The sequence below is a fragment of the Merops nubicus genome, unplaced genomic scaffold, assembly GCF_000691845.1.
Source record: "Merops nubicus isolate BGI_N331 unplaced genomic scaffold, ASM69184v1 scaffold33588, whole genome shotgun sequence".
Classification (NCBI taxonomy): domain Eukaryota; kingdom Metazoa; phylum Chordata; class Aves; order Coraciiformes; family Meropidae; genus Merops; species Merops nubicus.
This window is the reverse complement of record NW_008625682.1, coordinates 2396-19757: the sequence shown is the minus strand read 5'-3', so window position 1 is coordinate 19757 and position 17362 is coordinate 2396. Positions and strand designations below refer to the sequence as shown.

The following is a 17362-nucleotide window of genomic DNA, read 5'->3' as shown; positions in this document are numbered from 1 at the left end:
AGGGTGAGAGCAGAAATGGAGAGCAGCCAACAATGTGCCCCTTCAGAGGTCACTTCCAAACTCAGCCATTCGGAGAAGACATTTGGCAACTGATAAATGGAAAGTAGTAGTTCAGATAACCTTTAGCTACATAAATTAGTGAGGGGAGGAAGGAGATAAGGGGTAAGAAATATTCTTAAAAATTAAAGAAAGGTTTTGCAAAGTACAACTACCTGAAATATCAGTGTCACTGTTTTAATATTTTCTTCTGCTGCTTACAGCATGGTTTTGTGTGTGAAGTCAGGCTAAGAATTTTGGCACATTAAATCCTTTCTGAAGTAGTTATTTCACAAGCTAAAATGCAGTGTTACTAGTAACTTGTGATCTGTTGAAGGTCTCAGAGGAGCCATGTCTCCAGCAGATGCTGTGTTTATTACTTCACCTTTTGGAATTTTTCGTCCAAGCATTAGACGCTCAACTGATTACTCAGGTAAAAACAAACAAAACAACACACAAAACAAACCCCTCACCTAAATTTCTTATGAATTATTGACTTCATGAAAACCAAGTCCTTTGTGATTTACTGAAATGAAATGAGTTATTTCATGGTCTGGCCTTCTCATAACCCGAGGAGGTTCCTAATTTTATTTCTTCCTTGATTACTTTCCTGGTCTTTGAACCAAGTGTATGGCACCTTGGTTAACACTGCTTTTGAGAATCTCATTCCTCTGTAATTGAGATATATGGATATGCTACAGAACATGCTCATATGCTCATTTCTTTGCAAAATGCACTCTGCAGCTTTACCCTAGCCAGTTTTAGTCAAGATATAGCGTACCATTTCCTTTTGTTTTCAGCCCACTTTCATAAAATCAGTGTCCTCACCTTTAAGGATGAGATGGAGCAGTTTCCACCCACAGTGTGCTGATGGAGCTTGGCTGGGGTTTGTTTTCTGCAGGTGTTTGCACTGCAGTGCTCCCTTTTCCAGTTGGGTCCCCCCGACCACGTTCGGCTGGCCATGGTGGGCTTTCTCTCCTCCATGGGGAAGGTGTTTATACCGCAGGAAGCACAGGCAAGTACAACTGTGGCCTGAGTGAAACAATCTTTGGTCTTTTGATGAAAAAAATATGCTACTTATTGTTACTATTTAAATATAAAGGATCACATTAATTAAATATATGTAGGAGTGGCAGGATGGAATAATCTTGGAGACGTATTAATGGTCCAGGTCAGTTTTGTTTTTCATCAAGACATGCTGGGTGCATATAAGATGCCTGGTTCATTCATCTGCTTGTTGATTCTTACCACTTAGGAAGGACTGACGTTGGAACCCCCAAGAGGAAAGAATAGAACATGTCACCTCCCTCACAGAGTTTACTTTGCCAGCAGCACTCTTGGATTTCACAAACCTGGCCCTTGACCTTAGAGCGGTTCTTTAATAATAAATCAATCCTGACGGTAAGATACGCACAAGTAACTCTGGAACTGACCGGTACTTGTTCCTCTTTCAGAGACAGGTTGTACCCCAGTTGTCATGTTTGTTTGCTTCTCTGCTAGCTGACCAGACCTGGCTGATTCACCAGCATGCGCTGGAGGCATTCACACATTTTGCAGAGGTAAGCCCAGCAGAACTCTAGATGCATGTGTTTGGCTCTGGTAACTTCCATAGTACTGAGATTCTCCTGCTTTAAATGGTTGCTGCTCTTCACTGCCCAGTTTGGATCTTAGTATTACAGATGCTATTGCATATCAAAAGCAGTCCTGAGTGATTTCAGGAGCTGGAAGTGAAGGAAGATTAAGCAGTGACTGCTCAGACTGCCTGCAACAGGGAAGGGACTGTCATAGGAACATTTATTTTTGTCTACTCCTTTGTTAATATGAATGTACTAAACAACTGTGACTCAACATTTTTGACAGGAAACAAGCCATGAAGATATTGTTCCTCAGTGCCTGAATTCTGAAGAAACTAAGAACAAAGTTGTTAGTTTTCTGGCTAAGGTGTGTATGTTGTTGAACCATTTTACTGCTTTCTAAGTTGATGTTGTTCACATCTGTTATAAGCAGTACATGTGCATCACCTGCATGACAATTAAATAAGTAAGTTTAAAACAAATTGTTCCCTTAACTGGGATCTGTTTCAACATTTCTACTTGCTTTAATCAGCAGAATTAACAGCTGCCACTCCTATGCACACTGCTTTTCCAGTACTTCGAAACTTTGATTTAAATGTTTTGCTTTTCTCTCCTTGAACAACAACAAAAGATTAAATTGCTGTTTCTGTTGTAAGCAGTCTCCTTAATCCTTGTCTTAGAAAGACAGGGATTTCATCACTCAGTTTGTGTTGTTTCCTTCCCCGTTTCTCTTGGGTCTGTTTCTGAAAGCTAAATTAACCTGTATGAAACATCTTAGTTCTTTATGCACATAAGACAAAAACTCTCTGAAGAGCAGGTGGGTATTCCTGCAGAATACAGACAATGGGATAGGGGGCGGTTCCCATGCTGTAACCTCAGGCAGGGCTGTCTGGATGAGTGGTATGTGATAAGCAGATAATCAGCAAAAGAAGTGAGCTGCCAGTGGTGCTACATTGAAGTTGTAGGTAACTGGTCTCCTGCTCAGAAGAGTGCATGAGAAATTAAGATTCACTTTGAACCACATGTTAAGATCTGTCTCTCCCTCCCTCCCCTTTGTTCTGGCATATAAAAGAAGCCTATGAAGGTTGGTAATGCTGCCTTGGTTTAGTTACCTCTCCTGGGGCTTTCTCCCTAGACAAGTCAAGTAGAAGAGACAACAGAAGCACGAACAGAACGCATGAAGCAAGAAAGGATCACCTGCAGTGCACAGTTCATGAAAATGGATGGAGAACTGGAGTCAACAGGAGAGGTATGTGCACTTCTTCCAACTATCTAGGCTCTATTGTTGATTTCTGTCAGTTCTGGGAAGTATTTAAAGAGGTTCAAGATAGTCTGTGTTCCAAGAAAAAAGGTTGTGTGCACTCCTGGACCTCAATATTATACCTGAATGTTCTGTACTGCCTGCCAGCTGGCAAGCACTCTCACAAGATGAGGCTGTCTCTTTGCAGCTCTTCTCCATCTAAGGGTGTTCTTGCATTTGGATGAAGACTTACCACTTTAAATGATGTTTCATGTTTACTTAAATCTGCAGCCTCTTGCAAAAAGAGTATGTCACCCACCCTCTGAGGAGCAGTATAAGGCAGCAGTAGGCACGATGGAGAGGGCAGTGGAGGCCATGAAGCTACTGCTCCAGAAGGGGTCAGCCCCTGCTTGGCTTGCAGTGAAACTGGAGGCTCTACATGCAGCCATAGCCACGCTCCGAGACAGCGTACGGTAGGGTGCCCGGCAGCTCTGAGACAGCGAGACGGCTCCGCCCCCTGCTGCGAGGGAGGAGCTGCCTCTGCACCAGGGCTGCTGCAAAAGGAAAAACGGTGACACAGGCTGGTGCTCTGCTGGCCTCCTGGGTCTCGGTTAACATGCCAAAATGGACTGAGGTGAGAGACGTTGACCTTGTCTTTTGTAATAACTGGCTAGAAGGACTGATGGATTTCAATGGACGCTTGTGCCTCTGAGCCGTGGCTTTGTACATTGCCAAGGCAGAGCCTGCTCTTCTAAACCACTGTACAGTGACAAATGTTTTGTGAGGCTGTATTTTGAATACTAAGATGTCTAAATCTGTTGTAAAGCAACAGTTACCTTTGTTCCTGTCACATACAGGTGACCAGGCAGTATGTGTTTTTATCTCAATTTTAAAATATACTCAGTAATAACAATTTAAGGCTCTATACTGTTGTCTGAACATATCTGTGCTGCTGTTACCACTCCATGCTAGGGTCATCATTTAAAAATAATCTTTATTGATGACAGTTAAGAGCATAAAGAATGCAGTGCTTAAGCAGTTCGTGTTCAGTGGGCCTTCACTGCATGGGTCCTATCGCCTCTTCTACCATCCACTGACAGAACTATACAAACAGAAATAAATAAGTTGAGCGAACTGTACATTCATCTTAAAATCAGCTTTTAGAAATGCCTCTTTCAAATGTTTTAGCTAAGGACTTTACTTTTGTGGGAGGGGAAAAAAAAGGCACATTAAGCAAGGAACTCAGTGTCACTTTCATTTATTGTCATCAGTTTTTCAGAGCAGGAGTGAGTTCTGGAGCAACCGCTTATACCACTCTTGGCCTCCAGCAGCACGCCAGCACCACCACATCGTCACGCTGTTCCTCTTGCTGGCAGCCGTGGCACGTGCCACAGCTGGGTGTATTGCTGAGTGCAGGCCTCACCCCTGCAGGTTTTGGCACAGACTGGAGAGGAGCATCCACTGCAAGAGCTGGGGCACCACGGGAGCCGGGGGCTGCTGCAGCAGCGGCACTGAGGTACTTAAGCCAAGGTCCTGGGGAAGCAGCGACTTCTCTTACAGAATCCAACACACCATACATTGCCTTTGTCTCTTTCAGTCCCATTACCAGTTAGTATCATCTTCCCAGTTCAACTCCTCTTCTTCACCCCAGCCCGCAGCTTCGGCCTAGAATCACGTAAAATTACCAACATTAAGGCACGGGTACTGTACTTCTGTGCTTGGCACGGCTGCAGGAGCCGGGCACCAGCCTGTGCAGGCATTCATCCAGAATGCCAGAAGCTCTTTGTAAGACCAGAAATGAAGTGCAAGTATTTGCAGCTTTCTGTCTTAAAGACACTTAAACTACACAAGGAAACACAAAACTCTGCCTGTTAAGTTTTCTCTTGTCTTTAAGGTATTTTTTTTCCTAAAATCAAGAACTGTTTGTACCAAGACCACCTTCCATTAAGAAGAGGGTGCTGTACACTAGATGATTTCTTTCCCCCCTAGGGAGCAAACACCTGGTGTCCTGCTGTATTCTAACACTATGACTTTGATCTCACCTGGCTCCTGACACAGTTCTGTTCTGCAGCATCAACTTCATTAGTCAGGCTTCTCCCTCAAAATGGGGCTGATATTGCAGCAACAGTGCTTCTGTCCCACAACTGTCTCATTTTCAGATGCTGTAAACAATCAGTTCATGTCCACAGCTGCCTCAGGGACAGCTCTCCCAGGGGCTGAATTAGCAAAACAACTTGAAATCAACACCTTATTCCCTGCGGTGTGCTGGTGCCAACACTACCTCACTTCCCACAAAACAGAAGCAGTCTCTGGAGTGTCAGTTATAAGGCTAGAGGGATTTACAAAGCAGCTTTATAACCCCTCTTGTTCTCCAAAGTGGAAAAATGTCTCAGCTATTCTTTCATGAAAACAAAGCACCTGAAAAACTGTGTAATCCAGAGGTTCTGCTTTCTTCTGCAGCCTCTGGCCTTGCTTTACCTGTCACCTAAAGCAGTGTAGGGTCCCTGCATCCAGGATACAGCAGTGCAGATTAAAAATTGGTGTTAAAACTCCTTAGTGCCTTTAGTAGTGTACAAGTTGAGTCCATTCCCTCACTGTTTCCTCACACAGCTCTCTGGCTGCTGTAGTAACAGCCTGCTGAATTACACCTGTGGCCTAGTAAGACACATCAGTCAGAACTCAGTGTCTTGTGTTCACAAGTAAAGACTGAACTGTCCAGTCATGTGCTGCTGGTGCTGCCTTGGGTTATACACCACCTGACCGAGGAGCCAGCTGCTGCTGCAACAGCGTGCTGTGCTACGTACATGCTTGTAAGGATCCTTTCAAGTGTGTGGTCATTTAAATCCCACTGCCTATGGCCTCTTACCTCAGTAGTATCAGCAGCTGCAAATTTGGATGAAAACAGGACATTCTGGGAGGCACCTTCTCTGCTGGACACTACACCAGAGTGACTGGGAACAATTGCTTCTGTCCTAGCTTCAGGTAAAATCAAGACAGCTGAAGAAGGTTTAATGTCTGGGATCATGTCAGCAAACCAGTCCAGCTCAGGGTCTTGCACAGCTTTCCTCTTCACTTTGATTGTGAATTCTTCTCCTAGGCCGGACTCCAGTGAAGACTTCAACCTTTCCTGTAAGGTCATTTTTGGCAGCACAGTTTCTCCCAGTTGTTCCTGATGGTCCCACTTGTCACTGCTCCAGCTTTTCCCAGGGCAGGACTTTGTGGGGGGACTCAGCCTGAGGCTTTTGAATTCTTTGCTCAGTTGATGTGTGCCAGGCAGAGGCCTCGGCGTCTCAACTGCATCAGCTTGTGTCACAGTGAGGCAGATTCCTGAGGACAGTTCAGGACTGGGGCTGCTGGGCTCACAGTCATCCCAAGGCTTCTCATCTACATCACGTTCAGCAAAGTAAGGTCCTACGCTGCCCCACAGATCTCTGGGCTGAATTTGAATGTTCACAGTTTTCTCAGTGTCTGTCTCCTCTGGCTCACTCCAGTCTGGCCACTCCTCTGCAGGCTTTTCAGAGGTAGTCAAAGAGCTCCTGCTGCTCCCTAGAGTATTAATGCTTCCAGGAATTCCATTCAGGGGGGACTGATTGTCTTGCTCACCTGTGGAAGGCAAAGGTGTTACACATTCATTTCAAGAGTGCAAGTGTAGAAACAGTTGTGCCTAAAATTCCTAGACATCAGAGGTAGCACCTGTCATGGATGTAAGGCAGCATTTCTGATTGGAAAGGTACCTCAGTGCTGAGCTCTTCCCACCTGAGAACACACAGTCTATAAATCTAGTTTCTGCCATGCTGTGGGAGGGGTGAGAAATCACAGTAGAGAACCTGCCATATGGAATGGAAACTCAAATGCTGGCTGGTCAGCCAGCAGTCTGTGGATATCAGATTCCCAAATAACTATTCCCTAGGAAGTCCCCAGGTCCCACTCTGTTGCCTTCCATGGTTCACTGTATCTCCTTCAGAGCAGCACATGGGAAAATTAACTTTTCAAGCAACATTTGTAGACACTTGATTTCTAAAAAGAAAAAGCTAGGGAAAAGTTTTACCTGTCTTTAAAGCCAGAAAATTGTCTTGTCGCACAGAAAGCTTCTTGACAGGGACGCTTCCAGTGACGGGGAACACACCAGAATTGGTCTTCAGGGGCCGAGAGGTTTGATTTCTCAGATTGCTTCCAACATGACTGGGCGAGTCTGCAGGGATAAGAGAAAAGAGGCCAGGTCCATGAGTGCGTTGTCAGTCCTGCTCGACCCTGCCCCACAGCAGAGCTGGAACCTCCTCCCTGGCCCCGCTGACAAGCGCTGCGGAAGGGAGGCTGGTGCAGCAAAGCCCCGGCTGTGCCTCCCGAGCCACACAACGCTCCTGTTCTGCCACAGACAGCTCTTGACAGTACGAGCTTGGGCAATTCTAAGTGGTCAGTTCCTGCCAGTAACGTTCTTTCAAGAGACACACAATGAACAAACTGATTATGACCAGAATAGATGTTTTTCAAGTGCTGTCTGCCAGCTGGATCAGAGCCCCCAACTGTACTGCTCTGTACAAATCCTGTTACCTGCAAGCGCAGAGCTGACAGTCACAGCACAAGCGAACTCCTGTGCCTACACGCAGCCCTCTCCTCTTCTATGCCTGAGCATGAGCCAGGCAGCCTGCGGGGATGAGTCTCGCCCTGTGGGCTGTGCCACCCCACCCTGAGGTGAGGTGGGGTGGCAGGCAGTCACCACTACGCTTGGGAGCTGCTTGAGCAGCAGTTCCCCTTGGCCAGCACCTGGATCCAGTTCCTTCTGGGGAGCTGTGGTGGCAATTTGGCAGCACTGTCTTTGGCTGCACAAGGCCCTGCTGCCCCCACCCCATGGCTTGGGCCAAACGCCACGTCTGCTTCCATGTGGCTCAGGTGTGTTCCCAGCACAGACTCCAGCATGGGGGCGGATGGCTGTTAACACACAGAACAGATAGAAGCTGCGCCTTTTTCGGGGCTTCAGCAAACAGATTATTAAGCCTCATGTGTTCTGTCTCCATCACTCGCTGCTGAGGACAAAGGCGCTCTTCTTTGTTGTTAGTCAATAGTTAAATCAGGTTAAATGTATTCTGAAAAACAAACCTGGTTTCTGCATGTGATCCAAAGTGGTTTCTTTACTATAGTCTACTAAAATAATGTATGGAAAAATAAAGCAATGAGCCATCCATGGATTTTAATAAAGAGTCGTAGCTGTCAGTACATCAGGAAGAAAACATTTATACTTCAGTTGATTTACAGCACGTGTTTCATTTGGTGTCTAAATGTCTATAGTAGACCAAATAATAGAACAAATGCCGATTTTTCCCCTCCGGTTATAAGCGCTCTTAGCTTGAATATCCAGAAAAACTTCCCCCTAGTACACTTGGTGCCAAGTTATCTAGCAGGTGCAGGGACTACTGTCTTCATTTGGATTAGCTGAAAAGCCTCCAAAGAGCTGAGAAAAGAGTGAAGTTCGTATTTCTTTTCCAATCTATGAATAGAAATTGGGGGAAGAGGATGAGATTCACTATTTTTAAAAACATGAAGGACAGAGGGAATATTAAACAGCTACCTGGCGAAGTATGTTAAGTCCTGTAGAAGGGCAGGAAAGTATGGCCACCAAAGAAACACACACACTGCATCTCCTTTACTTACAGGGAGTCTTAAATCAAGATTTAAATTTTTTCCATATATTTCCTACATTTAAAATACTTTCATATAACTCTTTTTCTGATACCAGTTCTGTATCTGCAAACAGCACCTAATTTAGATCTGAAGTCTAACCGCAAATTATCTTTTTTTTTTTTAATTAACCTGTCACCAGCAGCAGATTAATCATCCACGAAATTCTGCCTGTGCTGCTTGGACAGGATGGGCAAGAATCCCAAGAGGTCTCTGAGCATATCACTTACCTTCTGGGGAGACATCAGCCGTTTTCAGGAAACTTGGTGCAGAGCTTTTGAAAATCTTCGTTCTTTCTCCTCCCACGACGACGTCAGGTCCCAGCAGGGAGACGAGAACCGCCAAGCTGTGCAGCGTTATGGCAACGATGGAGTCGCTGGTATCGCGAAGGCCCAGCAACACCTGCACCAGGAACGTAACGACGTTACCAAGAACAGAATGCTGCTTCTTCACTTCTTTCCCCTTCAAATGTTATGTTTGCAGCGTATTTAATTTCCATGATCTCCCACAGCTCTCAGCAGATACTGGACATTATTCTGTAGCATATCAGCCTTCCACTTGGCATCACAAGCTAAAGAAGGTGGCTGATCCTAGCACCCAGTGAGTGCTGGACCCCAATGCCAAGGCACCCTGAGCTTGGAGCGATCCCTCCCCTGTTCCTGACAGCCGTGGTGTGGACAGAAACACAGCTTCTTCTTGTGAGGCCACCAGTCAACGCCAACAGCTACTGGCACAAGCTGTGTGTGCCAGCAAGCACTGGGTTAACAAACCTGCTCCTCAGACCAGGATGGGGTGTAGGAGTAAGGGCTCGCATAGGGAGGAGGTTGCAAACTGCTTGTGGCCAGCACTATGAGATCCTAACTGCAAGCCAAGAACCAATCCATAGAGCAGAAATCTTGTATTCTAGGATATACCGCATGTTGTTTTGCTGCCCTTAACCTGTGGCAAGATGATGTTTTTCAGCTCCTCCCGAGAGAACAGTTCTGCATAGGCATGAATGTGAGACAGCAGCACCATTCGGACGTGCTCCTCATGAACCTCAAACAGCTTCAGCAGCACAGGAATGACATGCCTCTGGAACAAGGCTGGAGACAGGAGGCAGCTGGTCTGGCTCTCTCCAGTTGGCTCTAGGGGAGGGAGGTGAAGATGGGAAAAGGCTGCTTCAACAAGAGACAGCTCACCCAAGAAGCTACTCGCTGAGAAACCATCACAGTGGAGACCCCACCACCAGCTGTCGCAGCTGCCAACACAGCTCGCTTGGGACAGGAGGAGGGGCAGCAGTGTCCGTGTCCGCTGCTTGGCGGCAATGGCTCTGAACACTGGAGGTCAGGCAGTCACAGGACAGGTATTGCTTGGCTGAAACACCAGTGGCTATTTAGGAAAAACTGTAAGAGAGGGGAGGCACGTGGCAAGGACAGAGATTGCTGGGGACCCAGGAGGACATGCTGAGCACTTCTTACAGAGGAAAGGAATCACAGAAAGGAGAGGAGACTGAGCATCTGTACAGGAGAATGAGAGCAGTGGCTGAAGGAAAAGAGGAGGCAGGGTAGGGAAAAGGTGAGAAGAGAGCAGTAAGCCACTGCGAAAGCCTGGGGTGACACCTGGGAAAGAGTTTTTCCAGGCAATTCCTAACTCTCCTCCCAGCCTCAGCAGAGCAGTGGGAGGTACTGTGGACAGGGAAGCACACGTAACTGTCCTGTCCGGTTCTCCATGCTGCAGTATTTGCTCTGGTTAAATGAATACCACTATTCCCTTGATTCAGCGGAATGACTGTGCTGAATTCGTTTCAAACTTGTCAGTAATAATTGTGAAGAGAGAAAGTATTTAAAGGTCACCTTTCTTTGGACCCAGCAGATGAGGAAGAAAACTCTTGACAGCTACAGGTTCTGCAAACACGAGCTGATTGAGCAGAAGAGGCACCAGCCGTGACGCTATCAGCTCCTCTGAGAAGCCAGCCTTCCAGGAGAGAGCCATTAGCATGGAGGCAGCCGTCCCTGCGCTCACCTCTGCTTCCCTCAGCGTCGCTTTCTCCTGCTTTTGTGTCTGCCTCATCCCTGGAGACCGCGTCCCACCGCAGCGTCTCGCTCTGCCTGCACTCGGACTAGACGGACCAGGCTCTGCCCCTGCCCGAGGCTTTCAAGGCGAAGGCAAGGCGGCATGGGAGCCAGAGACACGTCCTGTGCAGCCCCTCCTCCCGTGGACCCCAGGCTGTCACAAGCACGTCCAGCGGCCCCGCCACGCCTGGCACGCTTGGCCCCCCCTCCAAGAAGCTGCCCGCTGCTGTGGCATCCAGCTGCCAGAAAGCTGCTATCTCCCCTGAGGTGCTACAGCGTTACAGCTGCAGAACAGAGTTGTCTTCTCTCACCACGGTCTGGTACATCGCAAGAATTTTCCTGCTGGTTGGGGAAAGGCTGTTCTGCCACCACATCAGGGAAGGGAATCACAGTTTGAAAACACCCACATCTAGTGCATTTTAGAGGTGACCAACAGACTATGGGTTGGGCTTATTAAGTCACAGTTTGATTTTGTGCAACTGCTCTTGCTTGTAGGACTTTAATCTTTGAAACCTCAGTAACACTGCTTTTTTCTAGGCTAAGAGCAGTAGTGCACATGCTGTGAAGGCCCCTCTGCCTGATACAAGGGCAACGCTGCTCTATCTTTAACTAAAGTATTCCTTCCACTGCTGGTACAGAGGGAGTGGGAACCGATCTGAATGCTCCTGCTAAGATCTGCTTTCTCCTCTTATGTCTTCCACTTGGTATCAAACTAGTGCTACAGCTGGCAGTGACTGCAGAAGTATAAAACATGCAAGAAAATAGCCCTGTAAGAACACCCAGGCTCTTTCACATGGAGAAACAAACAAACATTCAGTTTCTCCCTTTTTCAGGCCCAGGTAATGCCATGACTACATGGAAGCTTCCCTTAAAGAAAACGTCCTGTGGACCATGACAGTAGGATTTCCTGCAGGTGCTGCACTACTGCAGCTGAGACAAGAGCTTCACCCAGACAGGGCTGGCACCACAAGATTAACTCACCCAACGTGTCTCACTAAAAACTCTCTTGTTAGCAGTTTACAAGATCTGCCTAAATAGAAAAAAATTTACAGCCTCAAGAGATGCCACTAGACTCCCCTTTTTGGCAAAGTCGCATCTAAAATAAAGCTACTTTTAAGAATGAGGAAAGGGAAAGATTTTATTTTTTGCAGCACATTAAAAGAAGCTGATAAGCATTTTGAGCTGGGCAAGTTGATGGCCTTTGTGTAAAACTTCTAACAGCAGCAGCATGCCCCAAAAAGTGCATTAACTCTACTAGAATATAGGCAATGAAAAAATTCTTTCCTTTTCATATCCCTGTACTCCTGGGCAAGCGCCTGTTCTTGGCCCTGTGGGAGTTCAACCCAGCTGCCAGCAAGCAGACAGGACTCAGAAAGGCACCCCTGAAGTGACACCTATCACTACAGTCTTGTTTCTGATGAGTTCTCCAACACCAGTGTTTGGTCTGCAGCAGCCAAAAAGCACTGAAACAGTCACAAGAAACTGGGGAAGGAGGGAGTGAAGTGTTTCCTCTCTGACACGATCATTACTTTGGCCAGAGTACCCAAAATATTACAGACCAAGCCATGTTCTGCCAAAGCAATCAAAATCTGCCAGCTGAGGAACTACCCCTCTTGGCCATGAGCCCTCCCAGGTCCCCCTAAAATCCCATCCAGCAGAAGTATTTCTGAAATAAGAAGTTTCCAGATTACAGTTCCATCACTCACTTGAAAAATTCAGTTTTCTCCTCCTCAGATTTCAGTGTTAAGGTCTTCAGAAAATTCACAACTTCCAGAAAATCATTCCTAAGCACAAGAATATCAGCTGTCAAGCACCATCCTTAGTGATGATGTGACCACCCACATCTCAGAGATGGCAAATCCCTGTCCTTCATTTAGCAGAGAGAACTAGACAGAGGTGAAGTGCTGGTGGACAACAAACAGAGATTAAATATGCACTTCCCATCTGGTAAGTAACACACCTTCACAAAAGTAACACATTTGCAAGACAGAATTAAGCAGTATCAAGACATACCAAGATAGGCAGGATAATTCTTTCCTCACCTGAAGAACTCGTGAGACAGTAAGCTGGACAGTGGTGGACGACACTTTGGATCTGGATTCAGCAGTGTACAGTGCAAGGTTTGCTGAAAGCTGGAGAGAATATCTGCTGAAACTGAAATCCAGAGCACCTACAGTTAGATTTCTCTCTCATACTGAACAAGCTACATTCATGAATACTCCATTCTCCCCCAAAACTTACTTTTAGCTCTATTTGATAGTGAAACTACTCATATCTGACCCTAAAGGAAGGTAAAAGAGGGCCACAGATATGGCCCAAGGGCTGCAACCCCCCCCTGCTGTGAGGCCAGGCTGAGAGTCGGGGTTGCTCAGCCTGGAGAAGAGAAGGCTCGGGGGGACCTTATCGCAGCCTGTCAGTACTTAAAGAGGGCCTGTAAGAAAGATAAGGACAGTCTTTTTTAGTAGGGCCTTTACAACAGGACAAGGGGTGATGGTTTCAAACTACAAGAGAGGAGATTTAGACTGGATAGAAGGAAGAAATTTTTTACACTGAGAGTGGTGAAACACTGGCCCAGGTTGCCCAGAGAGGTGGTAGATGCCCCATCCCTGAAAACATTGCAGGTCAGGTTGGAAGGGGCTCTGAGGAACCTGCTGTAGTTGCAGATGTCCCTGCTCACTGCAAGGAGGGTGGACTAAGTGACCTTTTAAGGTCCCTTCCAACTCAAACCATTCTATGATTCTATGAAAACAGCATTTCCACTTCTCTTCCTAAGCTGCTTGGCTATTGGGGCACTCCTCCAGCCACAGCTGACACTGTTCCAATGCAGGGAAAGGGCAATGCAGGAGAAGCTGAAGTCTGCATTTTAACTGAGCAAACATAAAGAACAATGGCCACTGAACAAGTAGCACATCTGCCAGCTGCAGCAAAAGGCACATGGCTCGACGCAGGCAAGGAATAAACTATGGAGGTCTGTCAATAGCAAAATAAACACGTGCCATTTCTCACCCTGATCATTTAGGGCTGCCAGGAGATTTTCAGCCATTGTTCCAAAGGCGTACGCATCCCGCGCGTGCCCGTAGCTGTTGGGCAGAATTTTGAAATCTGCAGACTGAAAATAAAACCAAAAAAGAATCAGCAAAGCAGGAGTTTATGAAGTACTTGGTAGTTTCCATGAGTCTCTATTCTCACCCCTCGCCATATACACTCTCCAACTCTTTTTCGAGCACCAAAGCTCCACTAAGTAGCCTACAAGTAGAATATTATAAAAAAAAAACTCCACCAGGGAATTTATAACCCAAAGGAGCAATGACATCACGATGAAACAACTCCCTGATGAATGCATGAAGCAATTGCAGGTCAACAGCTTTCAGCATTTCTATGGACACAAGTGATAACTAGAGAGAAAAGGAGCATGCCTTTGGCACACACACACAACTCATGGGCTGCTTAATGGCTACAAGGTGATGAACAAGTGGAAAAGAGGTTGTTACAAGAGCTACACAAGTATGTGACCATAGCAGCCTGGGCAACCTCAGCAACTACTCTGATTTTTGCAAAGTTTTGGAAGCATCCTAAATGCTTTCAAACACTTTGAAAAATATTATGCATTTGAAGTGTTTGAAAAATAATATGAGAAGCTGCTGTCCTATCACTCCTCACTCAGAATTTCACTTCCTTGTGCCCAACACGATTCCCAAAGCAGGGATGGGATGGAAGTGGGAAAAAAGGAAGAGAGAAACCACGGATTTTAGCCAATAGCCACTTCCTCCCATTCAGGCATAGGGAAACATGAACGAAAACAACCTCCCAAACATCACACTTTTATTTGCTGCCAGCCAGAAGCTGCTCCTGCCTCTGAGTGATGCCACTCACCATCTCCTCACAAGGGATGCACGACTGGTCTCGCACCGACTTGACGTGGCAGAGGAACTGGAAGGAGAAGAGGGGAGAGATGAGCTGCCCGGATGGCTCGCCCAGGGGTGCCAAGCAGGGGAGCAGCTTCTGCCCCAGGCCAGGGCTGAGCAGGTGGCAGGAGCCTGTCCCTGCCCTGAGGGGCAGCGCCAGTGGACTGGGCATGAGGCACCAAGCTGACAGAAACCAACTGGAGGGCACTGCAGCCAACTCATCCCTATCATCCCACGTGATCCATCTGGATGGGGAATGGATGTCACGAGCTTTAGCTGCCAGGTTTAGCTGCCGTGCCCTCTGTGTTGTTGTGCACCACCACACACACCAGTTGTATGTCTGCCTGATCCCTTCCAGAAGGTGATACAAGCCAGAGACACCACACACAGTTGGTGAAGGAGCTGTGGATCCTCTGGGAGAAAAGGTGATAGATGTTTACGAGACAGTGCCAGGCTGCAGCAATGACTCTGCACAGCATGCAGCAGAAATCACACTGGGAATTTTTCTGAGACCACTAACAGGCAGTGAAGACTCCCAACAGCAAAACCTAAGCAGCCATTTATCTTTCATATTGATTCATTTCAACCTGGATCTTCCTGCTTCACACTAAAGGGTTTATTTTTTCCAGTTTGTTTTAAAATCAGTCCAGAGGAACAAAGATTTCTCACTCACCCAGTCTTAACCTTAACTATAGAATCACAGAATCACACAGCAGCCTCCCTTAGGAAAGCAGCTGCTTTTTGGCTAATTGGGAATTGGTTTCTGTTTGTGTAGTTAGATGTTGTAATTTATAGTTAAGGCTCCTCAGAGCAAAGATTCAAATTGGAGCTCTAAGTGAGCCAACACACTTGGTAAATTCAGATACCTGGAAGGATTTGGGCTTTTGCACCCACAGATGGCCAAATGCTGCAGCCCAGGAGCCCTCTCCCAGGCGTCAAAGGGTGCACTTTGCTTGGCTCTTACCTCCGGGGTGGCTTCATTGAAGTTACAGACTGTTTCCATTCCTCCCAGCTTCCAGTGCCCATCCTCACTTACGAACACGGATGACAAACAGACATTGTTGTGTGTTAGGTTTCCCTAAACAAACAAAGGTAACAGACTTGGGGATAGATGAACACACAAAATCTTAATCAGCACTAATTAAGTGCTGCAAGGAGCTGAGGAAAAGCTGCCCAAGAGCACATAATTCTAAAGGTCTTTCAAGATTGTGTAGGTGACTAGCAGGTAGAAGGGCTGGGGTTTTAGAGCAGACAAAGCTCTCAGGGATCAGGAATAAGGCAGTAATGCAGGCAAGCCCCAGTACAGCACCCTCCTACCACATTTCACCTGGCTCCCACCAAAGCTTGATGACTACTGCCAGTGGTACCTACCCTGTCATGGAGGAAGATGAGTGCCAGCAACACATCGTAGATCCCTGAGCAGATCTCTGCAGAAGAGAGAGTCTCCAGGACCATCTCCAAAGGCTTCACACGTTCCGTAACCAGGTGGATCCCGTTTGCTTCCACAGTACAAGAGAGGAAGCGCAGAAGGCAAGGGTGGCGCAAGGTTTTCAGGTGCTTCCAGAAACAAAGACATCTGTTAAATCTCATCCAAGGCACCTCTTTTGGCTGCACAGCTTAGCCTTGTACTTTTAGCCATATTTTCTGCTTGAATGTAGACAGCCCAGCCCTGCTCCTCACCACACACTCAGCACACTCACTCACTGGCTCATTGCACAACTGTTTATAATATATCTAGATGAAGTATTACACAGAGTAAACACAGTACTTTGGGTAGGGTCCACCCGAGAAAGAACTAGTGACTTAGATCTGCAGGACACCAGTACTCTGCAGATGAATGTGGGCACGGTCACCTGAACGTCACCTCCCACCACTGCTCACTTTGTGCAGCCCACGATGAGCTCTGCAGCGGCCACCATCCTTCTTCCTCCTGCAGCCAGGGTCACCTTTGACCTTTTCTCCCGTCCTTGCTCCCCAAGGGTTTGTCCCTCGCTAACTGACTCCCACCCTTCCAAGGAAAAGGAGTGACAGCTCTTACGAGGCTGCCCAGGCACAGTTCCTCCGGTACCTTGGCGGCTTTGTTAACCTTCTCCTCGTTCTCCCTCCTGTACACGAAGACGGAGGCACGCCGGCCATCCTGGAGCACGGCCGGGTAGACGGCGTGCCCGGTGGGCAGCGTGCACGGCGGCTCCTCCAGCGCGTAGCTCTTCAGGGCGCTGTTCTCCGAGCCCATCGCTGGCACACTGGCTGCTGCAGACGTTCCCTCTTCACAACACACAGGCCTTCGGGTAAAGGAAGATTTCTTTTTTTTCAGACAGACTTAGTTCCAGAGGGCACCGTCCAGTTCATCTTCAGAGCATTTTCTGAAAAGCAGGAGACAGCCATGAAGAACCTCCTCCTGCCAGTATCCCCTCCTTCAGCTGAAGGACAAAATCCCCATCGTTTATTTCGTGAAGGAAACCAAATGTCCACAAAAGGGTTCAGATCAACAGGTGAGCAGCTCTCTAGCTGTGGAGCTAGGACTGCACTGGCACCTGTCACACAGGTGAACAGACAGTACGGTGTCCACAACTAGTCACTGACCTGGCTGCCCAAACCAGGATCCACCAACCCCCTAGTCACACAGACATCTGCTCCAGAGGTTGAAATCACAGTTGGGAACTGCAATCGCTGCCGCTGTAGTGCACAAAGAGCCCCCGGCCCTCTTAAAGCAGCCAGCCCTCAATTCTCCAAGCCACAGAGGATTTCGGTGAAGCTCTGGGCAGGTAACCTCCCACAGCAGCACACTTTTCCTCCCCAGTTACCTTCTCTCCATCTGACAAACATTTCATCTGCCTGCCAAGCCTTCCTCCCTCCCACAGCCTCCATCAGGAAGAG

At 47.3% G+C, this 17362-nt stretch overlaps 2 protein-coding genes across 2 annotated transcripts in view; one reads left to right on the top strand and one right to left on the bottom strand.

Moving 5' to 3' along the window:
* Positions 1 to 3327, top strand: part of LOC103778193 (chromosome unknown open reading frame, human C1orf112) — a 17486-nt gene extending 14159 nt beyond the window's left edge. Inside the window, exons 19-24 of the mRNA XM_008945766.1 lie at positions 374 to 469; positions 938 to 1051; positions 1491 to 1595; positions 1897 to 1977; positions 2746 to 2859; positions 3142 to 3327. Of these exons, the coding sequence (XP_008944014.1) occupies positions 374 to 469; positions 938 to 1051; positions 1491 to 1595; positions 1897 to 1977; positions 2746 to 2859; positions 3142 to 3327 (696 nt within the window). The remainder of the gene's footprint in view (positions 1 to 373; positions 470 to 937; positions 1052 to 1490; positions 1596 to 1896; positions 1978 to 2745; positions 2860 to 3141) is intronic.
* A 1034-nt stretch (positions 3328 to 4361) lies between these two features.
* On the bottom strand, positions 4362 to 16747 carry SCYL3 (SCY1-like 3 (S. cerevisiae)). Its single transcript, XM_008945765.1, is given in 14 exon segments — positions 4362 to 4515; positions 5717 to 6453; positions 6899 to 7042; positions 8757 to 8928; positions 9466 to 9653; positions 10362 to 10482; positions 10629 to 10643; positions 12283 to 12364; positions 12623 to 12734; positions 13587 to 13689; positions 14454 to 14510; positions 15450 to 15563; positions 15857 to 16042; positions 16554 to 16747. Coding segments are annotated over 14 exon segments (2259 nt in total). The 5' UTR covers positions 16719 to 16747; the 3' UTR covers positions 4362 to 4452.
* Between the last annotated feature and the right edge of the window lie 615 nt (positions 16748 to 17362).